Source organism: Neophocaena asiaeorientalis, unplaced genomic scaffold (genome assembly GCF_003031525.2).
Source record: "Neophocaena asiaeorientalis asiaeorientalis breed wild unplaced genomic scaffold, Neophocaena_asiaeorientalis_V1.1 scaffold124, whole genome shotgun sequence".
In the NCBI taxonomy this organism is placed as follows: domain Eukaryota; kingdom Metazoa; phylum Chordata; class Mammalia; order Artiodactyla; family Phocoenidae; genus Neophocaena; species Neophocaena asiaeorientalis.
The window spans coordinates 11,956,663-11,969,380 of NW_020174135.1; the positions used below are offsets into that span (position 1 = coordinate 11,956,663).

At 33.8% G+C, this 12,718-nt stretch overlaps 1 protein-coding gene across 1 annotated transcript in view; it reads left to right on the forward strand.

Moving 5' to 3' along the window:
- The window catches only part of VPS4B (vacuolar protein sorting 4 homolog B), a 31,134-nt gene extending 20,050 nt beyond the window's left edge, over nt 1-11,084 (forward strand). The window contains exons 6-11 of the mRNA XM_024754840.1: nt 2,355-2,511; nt 2,902-3,050; nt 3,553-3,634; nt 4,912-5,131; nt 7,854-7,994; nt 9,609-11,084. Of these exons, the coding sequence (XP_024610608.1) occupies nt 2,355-2,511; nt 2,902-3,050; nt 3,553-3,634; nt 4,912-5,131; nt 7,854-7,994; nt 9,609-9,710 (851 nt within the window). The 3' untranslated portion in view covers nt 9,711-11,084. The remainder of the gene's footprint in view (nt 1-2,354; nt 2,512-2,901; nt 3,051-3,552; nt 3,635-4,911; nt 5,132-7,853; nt 7,995-9,608) is intronic.
- Nucleotides 11,085-12,718: the final 1,634 nt, after the last annotated feature.

The window sequence follows — 12,718 nt, forward strand, 5'->3', positions numbered from 1 at the left end:
CTTAATTCTGTTGTAAGGCAGTGATATACCTTTACACAGATACTTATTTCATATGCATATACATATTTGTAATATATTTATTGCAAAAAAACCTAAATGTCAAGCAGTAGGGCATAGGGTAAATCATGGACATACAGTAGGATACTGTGCACTCATTAGAGTATAGGATACCATCTACATTAAGAAATTTAGATCTACATTATAATTGACATAGAAGAATGTCCACCTATATTGTAAAGATCAAAAAGCAAGTTACATAGTATGTATAGTATGATTCCACGTTGTTAAATAAATGTGTGTGCTGAGAAATAGGTGTAGAAAGATTGACATAGAAATGTTAATGTATGTCTAGGAGATGAGATTATGGGTGATTTTTACTTTCTCTTTTGACTTTGAATTTTTTTGCAGTGGGCATATACTAGTCTTATAAGAGTATTTCCATTTCTTAAACAGAGGAGTTAAAATTATTGAACAGTTTCATATGAAGCACATATCCTCTAGTAGCTCTTTATCACTGCTAGGAGAATATTGCTAACCCACCATCTGGGTACAGTTGAAGTTATAGCTCCAGCAGTAGGTGGTTTGTCTGTGCTGAACCATTCCTTCACATTGTCCTTTCTTTGACTGATAGCCTGTGTTTGTGATATGGCTATACCCACAGTCTAACAGTGAAACAGAGGTTTTTCCTTTTAAAAGCAAGCTGGTTTATGTAGAGAGCAAATCTGTGATATTGGCCTCAAACTGAACAGGTCCAGACAGTGATGTCGTATAGAGCAGTGATGAAGAGCAAGGACCCGTGGGCCACCCGTTGTCCACCTAGCTTCGAGGTACGACTCACAACCTCACTTCAGGAATATGAAACTAACAGTGTAAAAGTTGACATCATAATCCTATAAAGGTACAAAAATATGGTTGAACTCATTTTATGTTGTGTTACTTACACCAGTGTTTCCCAAACATGAGTCCTATATGTGTCATCTTCATGAATTTTTCCATATACGTGTACCATTATTTTTTAAATATTTTTCTTTAAATCACTCACTTTTAGAGCAGACTTTTTATTAAACTGTAACATAATATACAAAGACATGCAGGAACCCATAAGTATTCAGCTTCATAAATTATCAGAGTACACCTGTATAATCATCACCCAGATAAAAAAGTACTGCTGGTAACCTAGAAATCCCTCTCTGCCTCTTTCCTCCCCAGAGGTAATCACGCTTTTGACTTCTAATACCATAGATTGTTTTGCTCACTTGTTTTTACTTAGTAACTTTATTTTAGAAGACTTCTTTGTATCTCTATAAATGGAAAAATTAGTGTTTTTATAGAATGCATTTTAAAAATTACTTAATTGAAAAGTATTTGTATACCACCTAAAAGCATCTCATTGCCACCAGTGGTATATGTACCACACTTAAGGGAACACTGATTTATAATTGCAGACATTTAAAATAGGCAAATAGAATTCAAGTAAAAGTTGAGGCTTTCATAACAATAAACATGATATTTAGTTTTGCCATCAGTCATCTGTATATCATTCTTTTACAGACACCGTGTGTCCACCCACAGTTTACACCTAGTAGGTTTTTTTTAATGTGTATTTGATATTTTATTGCCAGTTGTAACCCAGCCTGGTTTATTTAAGGCAGCATTATAATTTCTCATTAGCAGAATTGAGATACAAAGAATTTACTTGTTCACTTGCTATTATATTTTGGTAACTAGTATTTAAGGTAGAGTCCGCTTATCATTACCCAAGCACTGGAATGGGAATCTGCCACCTGAAATAACCTGTGCTTCCTTGTGGAATCAGGAATTGAGCAGAACTTCACCAGTCATCCAAACTGTGTTAGTTTCACTCCTCCAAAGGTCATAAATATTTTTAAAAGAATATTTCCAGCTGCCCTTCCCCTGTGAGTATAGTTTCTCCTACAGTATTCTGATGTTGAGCAGTGCACATAGTAGATGATCAGGAAGTACCTTTTAACTGAATTCTTTTCTCTTTAATAGACTGGAAGGCCTTGGAAGGCAGAGATCCTTGTATTCATAGTTCTTTGCCTACATGTCGTGGTTTCAATACGTAGTGGTTGAATGAGTGAGCAAGCAAACAAACTTCCCCTTAGAAGGATTATAGCTATATAAACACAGTTTTGACACAGTGGTCTCTAGAAAAACCGAAGTACACTTAGGACATACTTACCTTAGATTGATTTATTTAAATGTTGTTTTATTCTACGGCTAGCTTTAGAGTGGAAACCTCCTCACGGTATTCTTCACTGTGGATGATGTCTCTGGTAACTGAAGTCAACAGTCTTGAAAGTCTCATGTTATTTTTCTAATGCAAATTTTAGGCAAGAGAACACCTTGGAGGGGAATCCTGTTATTTGGGCCACCTGGAACAGGAAAATCCTATTTGGCCAAAGCTGTAGCAACAGAAGCAAACAACTCAACATTTTTCTCAATATCTTCGTCTGACCTTGTTTCTAAGTGGCTAGGTGAAAGTGAAAAGTAAGTAGTAAATTGATTTTTTTTTTTAAGTTTTTCTTTGCCTGGTAGTCACTATTTCAGTCTATAAAGTAATAGGTTTCTTATATCATTAATAGACATTCAAAAAAAGTGCTATTATAAATACAGGTGGTATTCATTTCTGTTAGATTAGTCCCTAGTGTGGAATTTATTTCATAGGGAGAAGATAGCATATATGATATGTGTATGGTTTAGTAAATCATAAAATGAATTATCCAAATGTAGTAATCTTATTTTAGAGATCAAAACGTGATGAGACTTTTTAATCTGTAGAGTTCGTATACTATTGGTATATAGTTTTGTTTTAGGTTTTTCATTGTCATGTGTCATTTACTATTTTTTTTAGAAATTGAAACCTTTATTTATTTTTAGGCAAGTTAAGTACTTATTCCAACTTGCCAGAGAGAATAAACCTTCCATTATCTTCATTGATGAAATTGATTCTCTGTGTGGTTCAAGAAGTGAAAATGAAAGTGAAGCTGCACGTAGAATTAAGACAGAGTTCCTGGTTCAAATGCAAGGTAGTGTTACTGATTTTTTAAAATAGTTTTCTCTTTATTGTATAATCATTATTATGATAGTAATGGGAAAAATTTCAAGCAGAATTTCTCCGTTCTTATAGTCCAAGTCTTATGCCATGTCTCGTTCTGATCCACATGCATACATAATTTTTACCCAGTTGTAATCATCTCGTTGGTATAAAAAGTGAAGAGATTAATATATTCACTTATAACATGCCAGAAACAATATCAATAAAAGGAATATATAAACTTCAAATTAAATCTTTCAAGAAATATTTTGAAAAGAATATTAATAGTATTTTCCCACAGTTTAGGAGATTCTAGGGAATATTTGCATCATATTCTAGTAACAAGAAATGTGGTTAAATACAGTTTTTTTCAGAGAGAAAGTCTCAAGATGAGGCATTTTGACATTAAAGTACCACGTTCATAAGAGAACATATGATGTTCAAAGAACACTTGAAATGACAAATTATTTAAAACATTACCTATTTTGATGCAGGGGTTGGCGTGGACAACGATGGAATTTTGGTTCTGGGAGCTACAAATATACCCTGGGTTCTGGATTCTGCCATTAGGCGAAGGTATGACAATACAGTAAATACCTTATTTCTAATTACAATATAATAAGTGAATATTAATTCCCATTCTCTTTAGTTGAGGAGGCATTCTGATAACTTCAGAATGTTTTTTAATGTGCTCGAACCCTATTGACCCCTGCCTTGGGGAAGAGAGGCAGGCACTTGTTTGTTTGCCTGCTGTGTTAGAGATCCAAGATTTAACACCTACTGGACTCTTTCACGTCCGAAAGTATGTTACCTAATGCTTACTTTAGTTCTAATTAAGCTTAGTAGGTGCACTGATGCTTCAGAAATTTATATATACAGTTTGATATTTCAATGGAAAAACCTTCCATTGAAGGTTTTTCCATTTTGCTAAATATAAAATTTTAGCAAAATGACAATTCTACAAGTTAAAGTATGCTAAGAAAGATATAGTTTCAGTTTAAAAAATTCTGTCTATAATTTTTTAACTGAATATGAAACTTGAGCTACAGGAAAGGTATACAGACTCCCTTACTTTTCACTGCTTCACAGTTCCCTATCCCATTGATTTAATTGTGCATGGTAAAAATGAACACTTCAGTTTTTGCTGCTTTTACCCCATTCACTTGATGGTTTGCCAGAATGTTAGATTACCATCCAGTATCAAGAAAGGAAATGTGCTGGTTATTTTTGAAAAATGGCCTAATTCTAAACCCATCTCTAGAGATGGTGGAAACTTTTAAAATTCCGCTTATTGCCACAGAGAATAATTACCTGGAGAAGAAAATGTCTTCACAGACCCATTTAAATTGTCCCTCATTGCTTCCTCCTTATCTCCAAATGCTGAAATTCTAAGAAGGCAAGCAAAATTATAAGATTTTGAGTGATTTTACTCCTTAGAATTTAGGTAATTCTCTTGTCATCTCTTATTTCACACTTTTAATCATATTAATCCCTTGATCAGGAGTTCAGACTGTCATTCTACAGGAAATTGTAATCCTGTAGGACATGTCGTGTCATGAGTTCCAGACATGTAAACACTCTGGCCAAAATAATTCAAAAATCATGTGAGAAAAACTGGCTATTTTGGTTTTATTTGTTTTTTGTTAATGTGTTCTGGATATTTCCCCTTTATTAACCTAAATATGTATCTGTTTAACTCTGATGGATATGGGCCCACTTAATTTATTCAGCTTAACTTTGTATAAATGAGAATATCTAAATATCTTGTTTCTTCTTGAAAAACTAATTTTTAATAGAAATTAAATAGTATTATATAGTAATATTCTTGATGTAATTTTTTTTTTCATTTTAAGATTTGAGAAACGAATTTATATTCCTTTGCCTGAGGCCCATGCCCGAGCAGCAATGTTTAAACTGCACTTGGGGACCACTCAGAACAGTCTAACAGAAGCAGATGTCCGGGAACTTGGGAAGAAAACTGAAGGCTATTCAGGGGCAGACATAAGTGTCATTGTACGTGATGCACTTATGCAGCCAGTTAGGAAAGTACAGTCAGCTACTCATTTTAAAAAGGTAAGGAACTTTTATCCATCTTTTCATATATTTTTAAAATCAAGCTTTGAGACCATGATTGACTTGTCTTTGAAGAATTTTAGGAAGATTTCAGTTTTGTATAATAAATAAGTAGATTTACATAAAAGATTATGTTTCCATTTCATTGAAAATAAGTTCTCCCAAAGTGTTTTAAAACTTTGTATGCAGTGATTTTTGAAGTATTTATTATTTTGATGTAAATATAGAAACTTAAATCTATGATTGTCTCTGATGTAACTAGACTGTCCTCGAGCAGAATCTGGTACGTTTACACCTCATCAATAAAGTAAAAATAATAATAGCTAATATTCTTTAAATATTCACGTGCCCAGCACTGTGTTTGCTCCATCATCTTCCTATTTCATTTGGTCCTCACAGAAGCTCTACAAAAGGTACATATAGCCACCTGTTGATGGTTAGTCCTAGACTAACATGATTAAACTGGGACTTGGATGTTTTTAACACAGTTTGCCAAGGTACAGCTAGAGAGGATTGGAGGTGTGGTTTTTCTCTAGGTAAGGTGTACTTCAGAAGCCTCAACCATTCTTCTCTCCTGCTCCTCCCATGCACTGTTTGGTCTGCATGAATGACTTGAATGTATATGGTTTGAGAGAGAATTTTGTGAAAAGACTGTAGTCTTGGCATATTCAATTTAAGTAACAGTAGACTAGGTAATTTGGACCAGCTCTCTTGCTGAGGACAGCAGTCTCCAGTATGCTCGTGAACGTAGATATGAAAATCCTGAAACACTGTTAGCAAACCTAATCCATCGGTACATGACAAACTAATATGTCATGACTCTGATACACATATATGTCTGTTATATACCACAGTAAAATTTTTTTTTTAAATGAGGAGCTTGAATTAAAACCTGAATTTGAAGCCTGACTCTACAATTTACTTGTTTTATCTCCTTGACCAAATTGCATTACCTTTTTAAGTCTCAGTTTTTATCATCTCTTAAGTAAGGATGATAATTACTACTTTGAAATGCTCTTATGAAAATGAAATGAAGGAATATTCATAAAACAGCTGTCATGGTACCTGAATAGCCCAGTAAATATTACTCATCTCTTCTTCAGCCATTTCATTACTGAGAGAAATATGGTTAGCTCAGAATCAAGTTTATGCCACAACCGTTGTGTCTTTTCTTAAATTCTCTTGGCCATTTAGAAGGAACTCAGTCCTTTCATACTCAGAACTTTCCGTTCAGTTCTCTGTGTAACTACTAGGGATGGCTTGTATGACCCTAAAGCCAGGCCCTTGTTAGGAGGATAGAGTTGAAGCAGCCAAATTTCGTTTTTCTTTCTTTCTTTCTTTCTCTTTTTGTTTTTTGGCTGTGCTGCACAGCTTGCAGGATCTTAGTTCCCGGACCAGGAATTGAACCCGGCAGTGAAAGCAGCGAGTCCTAACCACTGGACCGCTGGGGAATTCCCAGGCAAATCTCTTTTAACATCAGGCCGTTTGTATCACCAACTATAGTAGATCTTTCTGTGGCTCCATCTTCTCCATTTTTCAATTAGCAAGAACAAGTTTGCCTGTGTATTTTATTTATTAAATGTATAAGTACTAATCTGGGCCCAGAGGTAAGTCAGAGTACAATAGTTAAAAAACAAAAAAATCCCTGCCACTGAAATTGTTGTGAGCAAAGAAAGACAATAAAATACACATAGCAAAGTGAAAATATTTATTTCTCTACCCCTGCCCCAATCCTGAGACAGTATTTAAGATTGATCATTGTAAAACAAGTATTAAGTGTGAAAGCAGTCCTTGGTTTGATACAAGTGTGTTGCCTTCTAAATACTATATGTGACTCTATGTCACAAAGTTTCTTTTTCTGGATGTTATTAAAACTTTTTCTTTTAAATCAGTTATGAATTGTAAGATAGCACTGAAATTACATTCAGCATTTAATTTTGTACTTATATTTGAAGAAGGAGTTTTTGTGGGGAAAGACAAAGATTCAGTAATTTCACAATAATAAACCTTCCAAAGATCACAGAAATTTCTTGGCTATGGAAAACAGAGTAACTTAAAGGAATTTTTAAGTAGGTCTTTATTTTTTTTTTTTTTTTGGAGTATAGTTGATTAACATTGCTGTGGTAGTTTCGTACAGCAAAGTGATTGTTATACATGTATCTATTCTTTTTCGAATTCTTTTCCCATTTAGGTTATTACAGCATATTGAACGGAGTTCCCTGTGTTATACAGTAGGTCCTTGTTGGTTATCTATTTTAAATATAGCACTGTGTTAAGTAAGTCTATTTTTGGTCTCTAGGATTATGACCACCTAATGATCATTAGGAAAAAAAAAAAGAAAATTTTAGCTACAGGTAATTGTTTCTTTATTTTAACTTATTTTCTCCCTATGATCATCTAAGTACTTTATTGTAGGAAATTTCAAATATAGAAAATCATCCAAGAAAAAAATTAAAATCAAGCAAAATCTATCCCATCACCCAGAGCTAATTGCACTTCTTGTTGTATACGCTTCTGTTTATTTTCAGAAGTAAGCATTTTAACAAAACATAAAATAATAGTACATTTTCAGATTTCCTGATAATGGTCTAAATCTTTTTTTTTTTTTTTTTTTTTTTTTTTTTTTTTTTAGCAGACTCTCAACCACTGCGCCACCAGGGAAGCCCTGGTCTAAATCTTAATGTTTATTTAATTTGTTCTGTTGTTGTACTGTTTATTCCAGGTTTGCGGACCTTCACAAGCTGATCCTAACAACATAGTAGATGATCTGCTAACGCCCTGTTCTCCAGGTGATCCTGGTGCCATTGAGATGACGTGGATGGATGTCCCTGGGGATAAACTTTTGGAGCCAGTTGTTTGCATGGTTTGACATTTTGTTTGCTTTTAAGAAAAATTTTAAAACGTTATATTTTATGGGGACTTCCCTGGCAGTCCAGTGGTTAAGGTTAAGACTCCATGCTTCCAGTGAAGGGGGCACGGGTTCGAGTTCTGGTTGGGGAACTAAACCTCTCACATGCTGCACCGTGCAGCCAGAAAAAAATTATATTTTATAATTTGTCAGATAAAATTTTCAGTTTTGTAAAATTAGTTCAAAAAGGTTAATACTAACTACTTAAAAAGTTTTAAAGATTAGTTGAATGTAAAATATAAAAAATAATTATCTTTAAAATGTTTTCTTGGGCTTCGAGGAAATTTTAAGTGAATAAGCTATTTTTAAAAACATACAGGTTTCTGACATTATAGGTCTTATAGCTGGGATATTATCACCAAAATGGTGGGATTGGTTAAAATTTTTTCCCCTGAATCTCAGATTTTGTAAGATATCCAGAAACGCTAATGCGTGAATCATAGTAGTCATAATAGTATTTTCCTGTTTTACTTCTCAGAGCTTCATAGAAAGTTTAAATAATGCACTACTCTTTTAAAAAGTTCTGAAAACAGAAGTTTTATTATAAAAAATTACATTTCTGTTTATATTAGAGGAATTAAAATATTCATAAAAATTACATTGCTGTAGTTTCTATTGGAAGAAATAAAATAATTCATAAGACTTTATTATTTTGTAAGCCATATTAATTTTAGTGAACTTACTGTGATTGAAAAGGTACATTTATTATGTTTATGTTTTCTTATTGATAAACAGTCATTTTTTAAAATCTTCTGCTTTAGTTATAGATTTTCAGATCTATATGTCAAAATTAACAGTAACTTTCAAAGGGGAGACTTTCACATGATGTGTAGACCTAGATATATAGACAAATATGTACATACATGTATATAAGTTTGTATGCATATACAGAGAGAAATATATCTGTAAACATAGATATATTTATGTGTTAATCAACCACAATGCTTATCTGAGAAATTATTCAGAAATCCTTTTTTGTTGCAATCCTTGGTTTATTTTTTAAAGTTTTGGTTCTTTTGACTGTTTGCCATACTGTTTTACAGGAGACATGGCCTAGAAGTTAATTTCTTAATGAATCCTTGATATTTGTATATTTTCTTACCATTTTGATTGTAATTTTAACTAACAGTTAAAATTTTTGATTAGTTGATTCTGATTAAATGGTATTCTTCTGTTTCACATAAGTATAAGTGAATGTATTCCTTTTGAGTTGCACTTGGACAACTGCTCTCTTGTTTAAGAATAAACAGATACGGCCAGAAAAGCGATCGGGGACTTAATTCTGGAGGCCTTGATCATCTGGCTAAGAGGACTGTACTTCCTTAGGGTGCTGAGGAGCCTTTGAAAGTTGTGATCGTGACAAGGCAAGCAACTGAAAGTTTATAAGCAAAGGAATAACTTGGTCAAAGATGTCCTTCAGGAAAACAAGAGAGTTTATCGTCAGTAGTTTATGGCATGATGCAGATTTTCAGATTTAACCTTAGGCAAAAGTTAGGAATGTTGATAATGAAATGTTTTTTATTCCGTTAAATCTATTCCTAATACTTCCCCCCTTCTTTTTCCTGACAGTCGGATATGTTACGGTCACTATCTAGCACAAAGCCCACAGTCAATGAGCATGACTTGTTGAAATTAAAGAAGTTTACAGAAGATTTTGGCCAAGAAGGCTAGACCAAAGACAACAAGGAAGACGTTTACCATGTGTGTTCTCTCTTTCATAGGTATTTTTGCCTTTCTTGGATGGCAGTCAGATTATTTCCAGTAAAACTCTTTTACTGCAGGAAAATAGAGATCTCACTTCAGCATTCATTTAAGTTTTATATGTACTTTTGCTCCATTACCAATTAAATCCTCCTGTTAACAAAAATTATAAAATAATGGGTTATAAGCAAATGAGTGACATAAATAGCAAAAACATAGAAATTACCTAGTAAAAAGAAGATTAAAATTGATTGAGATACAAATATTTTAAATTGTTATAAATAGTGGTCTTTGCAAAGAGCATTCATTTTTTTTTTAACTAAAATGAAGTGGGGCTTATTTCATATTTTGAAAAAAAACTTAAGCATCATTCTTTTCAATGTAAAATTTATTTTATTAAAAAAATTAAAAATGATTTACTCTCAGGGATGGGCAGTAAAACAGCAAAGAGCACTGATTGGGTTTGAAAGGTTTTGAATTGTGTTCTAGCCAAGGCTTTTACTGGTTTTTTGATAGGTTGGCTTTTTTCTCCATGTAGATTTAAATAATTTCTATAAAAGCAGCAAGCTTTTTTATATTTAACTAAGTAATACCTTTTACTGTGCAATCTCAAGAGAAAGACTCTCTAAATTAGGCATTGTCTCTATCTTGAAGAAGAAAATTGTCTATTTCAGTGTCTTTTTGTAGCAAGATTGACCAAAACAGGTGGTTAATAAATGTGTACCTTTTAAATAATTCTGCCATGAAATACTGTAATGGGAACCTTTGCTAAAAGGAACAGCCTCCCTTTGGATTATGGGAAGTTCTTGTGTGTGATGGGGGCGGTGTGTGTGTACATATATATAAATTTTTTTTAATATAGGTTAGCTAGAGTCTTGTCTTTTACCTTTTAAGTTCAGGGAACAGCTCGTCCTGGCCACACGTATGTTATCAGTGTAATGTTTCATGAAGCTTTAGAAATGAGCTGATGTCTCCTTAAATAATAAAATACAAACATGATATTGTATTATTTTAATATCTTCAAATAAATAATCTGAGGGTGTGTGTTATATACTTGAGCACCAACACTAAGTTGTGCCTTGTACATTTGCATTGGCTCTACATGCAAAGGGTTATTAAGTCAGCTAGAATGAGGTAGATTCCTTAATTTACTATAAAGTTCTGCCTTGAAAATGCTATAGGATAACTTGCATTTTAAAGTATATTTGCACATTTTACATATTGTGCTATATGGTTGCCTTTGGGTTTTCTGTACAGATTGTTTTCGTTGATATTAAATGGAAGTCGTAGGCCTGACATATGCTGTTCTTACGTGAAGTAAATTGATACAACCTACTATTGGCTATATTCTGTGTGTGCTTCTTTATTTTGGGATCTTCCGTATAGGAGAAAATATTATCTAAATTGATTAGATACAAAGAAATCACTAAAAATTATTAATTAAAGATGTATGCATGAAAATTCTATTTTTCAGTAACTACTGTGTGAGAGTTGGGAATTAACTTGGCACACCAACACCGAGTTCTTTGCAGATGTCTTACGAGACATTTTACTTTATCCACCTCAGAATCATACAGTATTGCTATTAATCATATCATTAGGATAATTAACATAACTATATTATTATAACTAATAGCTGAAATCCAGATGTTTTTGTGAATCCAAAGTTTGTTTTGAGGAAGTATTTTACTTAAATTGGCCAAGTAGTGTGTAAGTCCAGTGTTGATGATGAGTGGATACTTCATCACTCAGTTCTTACACGTGCTCTGAGAACCGTGCCTCAGTATCCATGTCACTTCTAGCCATAGCCCCATTTTCCACATTTCTGCTTTTAAAACTCTTTCTAGAATCTAATAATTTTAGACTTACTTTAGAATGGTAGAGCATAGGTCATTTCCATGTGTTCTTTATGGGCAGATAAATACTCAAGAGGAAACAATGTTCGGGCTCTGTCTGGACCTTGGCCGTTCTGATTTTGGGTAGATGTTTTCTGAGCCACTAAGTAAACCCTACTTGAGCAACTCTATGAGCTAGCTATTCCCTGGATGTTTAAGAACATTTTTTGGTCTCAGTCTGAAAACTGTATAGGGACCTTAATTATAAAAGTATTTCAGTAGAAAATTGGTTTTTGAGTTTACTGTCATCAACATGCAGAAAGACAGAATGAGTGTATTTGATTACTAATGTGAAGTATCATTTAGCCACTTGCAGCTGCACAGGTGGAAAATGGAGGCACACCTTCCCAGCACAGTGCTGGGAATGTCGCCCAGCTTTGTGAGCTCCCACAGGTACTGGGTGCTCTCCTGCCCCCTTTCTTCTTTCCTCTGCTAGTCCAAATCCCGTGATTTCCATTAAGACCTAGCTCATGACCCATCTAATCTCTTCCAGGAAGAATTCCTAGACTACCCCATCCAACCTTTGGATTTCTTTAGCACCGAGTTGTGACTATCTTAAGATTTTTCTCCAAGTGTCAAGCACACTCTGTTAATTTTGTTTAGATCGTTCAGATTGTAAGCTCTTCAAATAGTTATGTTTTCCTTTGCATTAGCATAGTTCTAGACACTGTTTATTAGGTACTTAATAAAGACTTGAAAAAATTAAGGGAGTTATATCCATATTTTATCTACTTCCTAGATTGTCTGTGAGACTTTTAATAAAATAGGTAATTTGAAATTGCTTTGTTCCTGCTGGTCTAGTGAAGTTGTGGTACATTTTCATCACTGGGAACTGAAATCAGAGGTGTGCCAGAGCTGGCTCATACTGGCTCACAAGAACCATTTTTACACATTGCTGCCCACCTCTTCAGTCACCTCATTGGTAGCTTGAAACCTGCCATGGTGGAAGTGATTTACGCCACAGAAACCAGCAAGTTTCCGTTTACATGCTGCAACGCAAAGCAAGGACTGTAGCTTAGAACTGAAAAATTAATATTTACCACATTTACAGGAATAAAGGGGAAAAGTTATCTTCATAGAGTC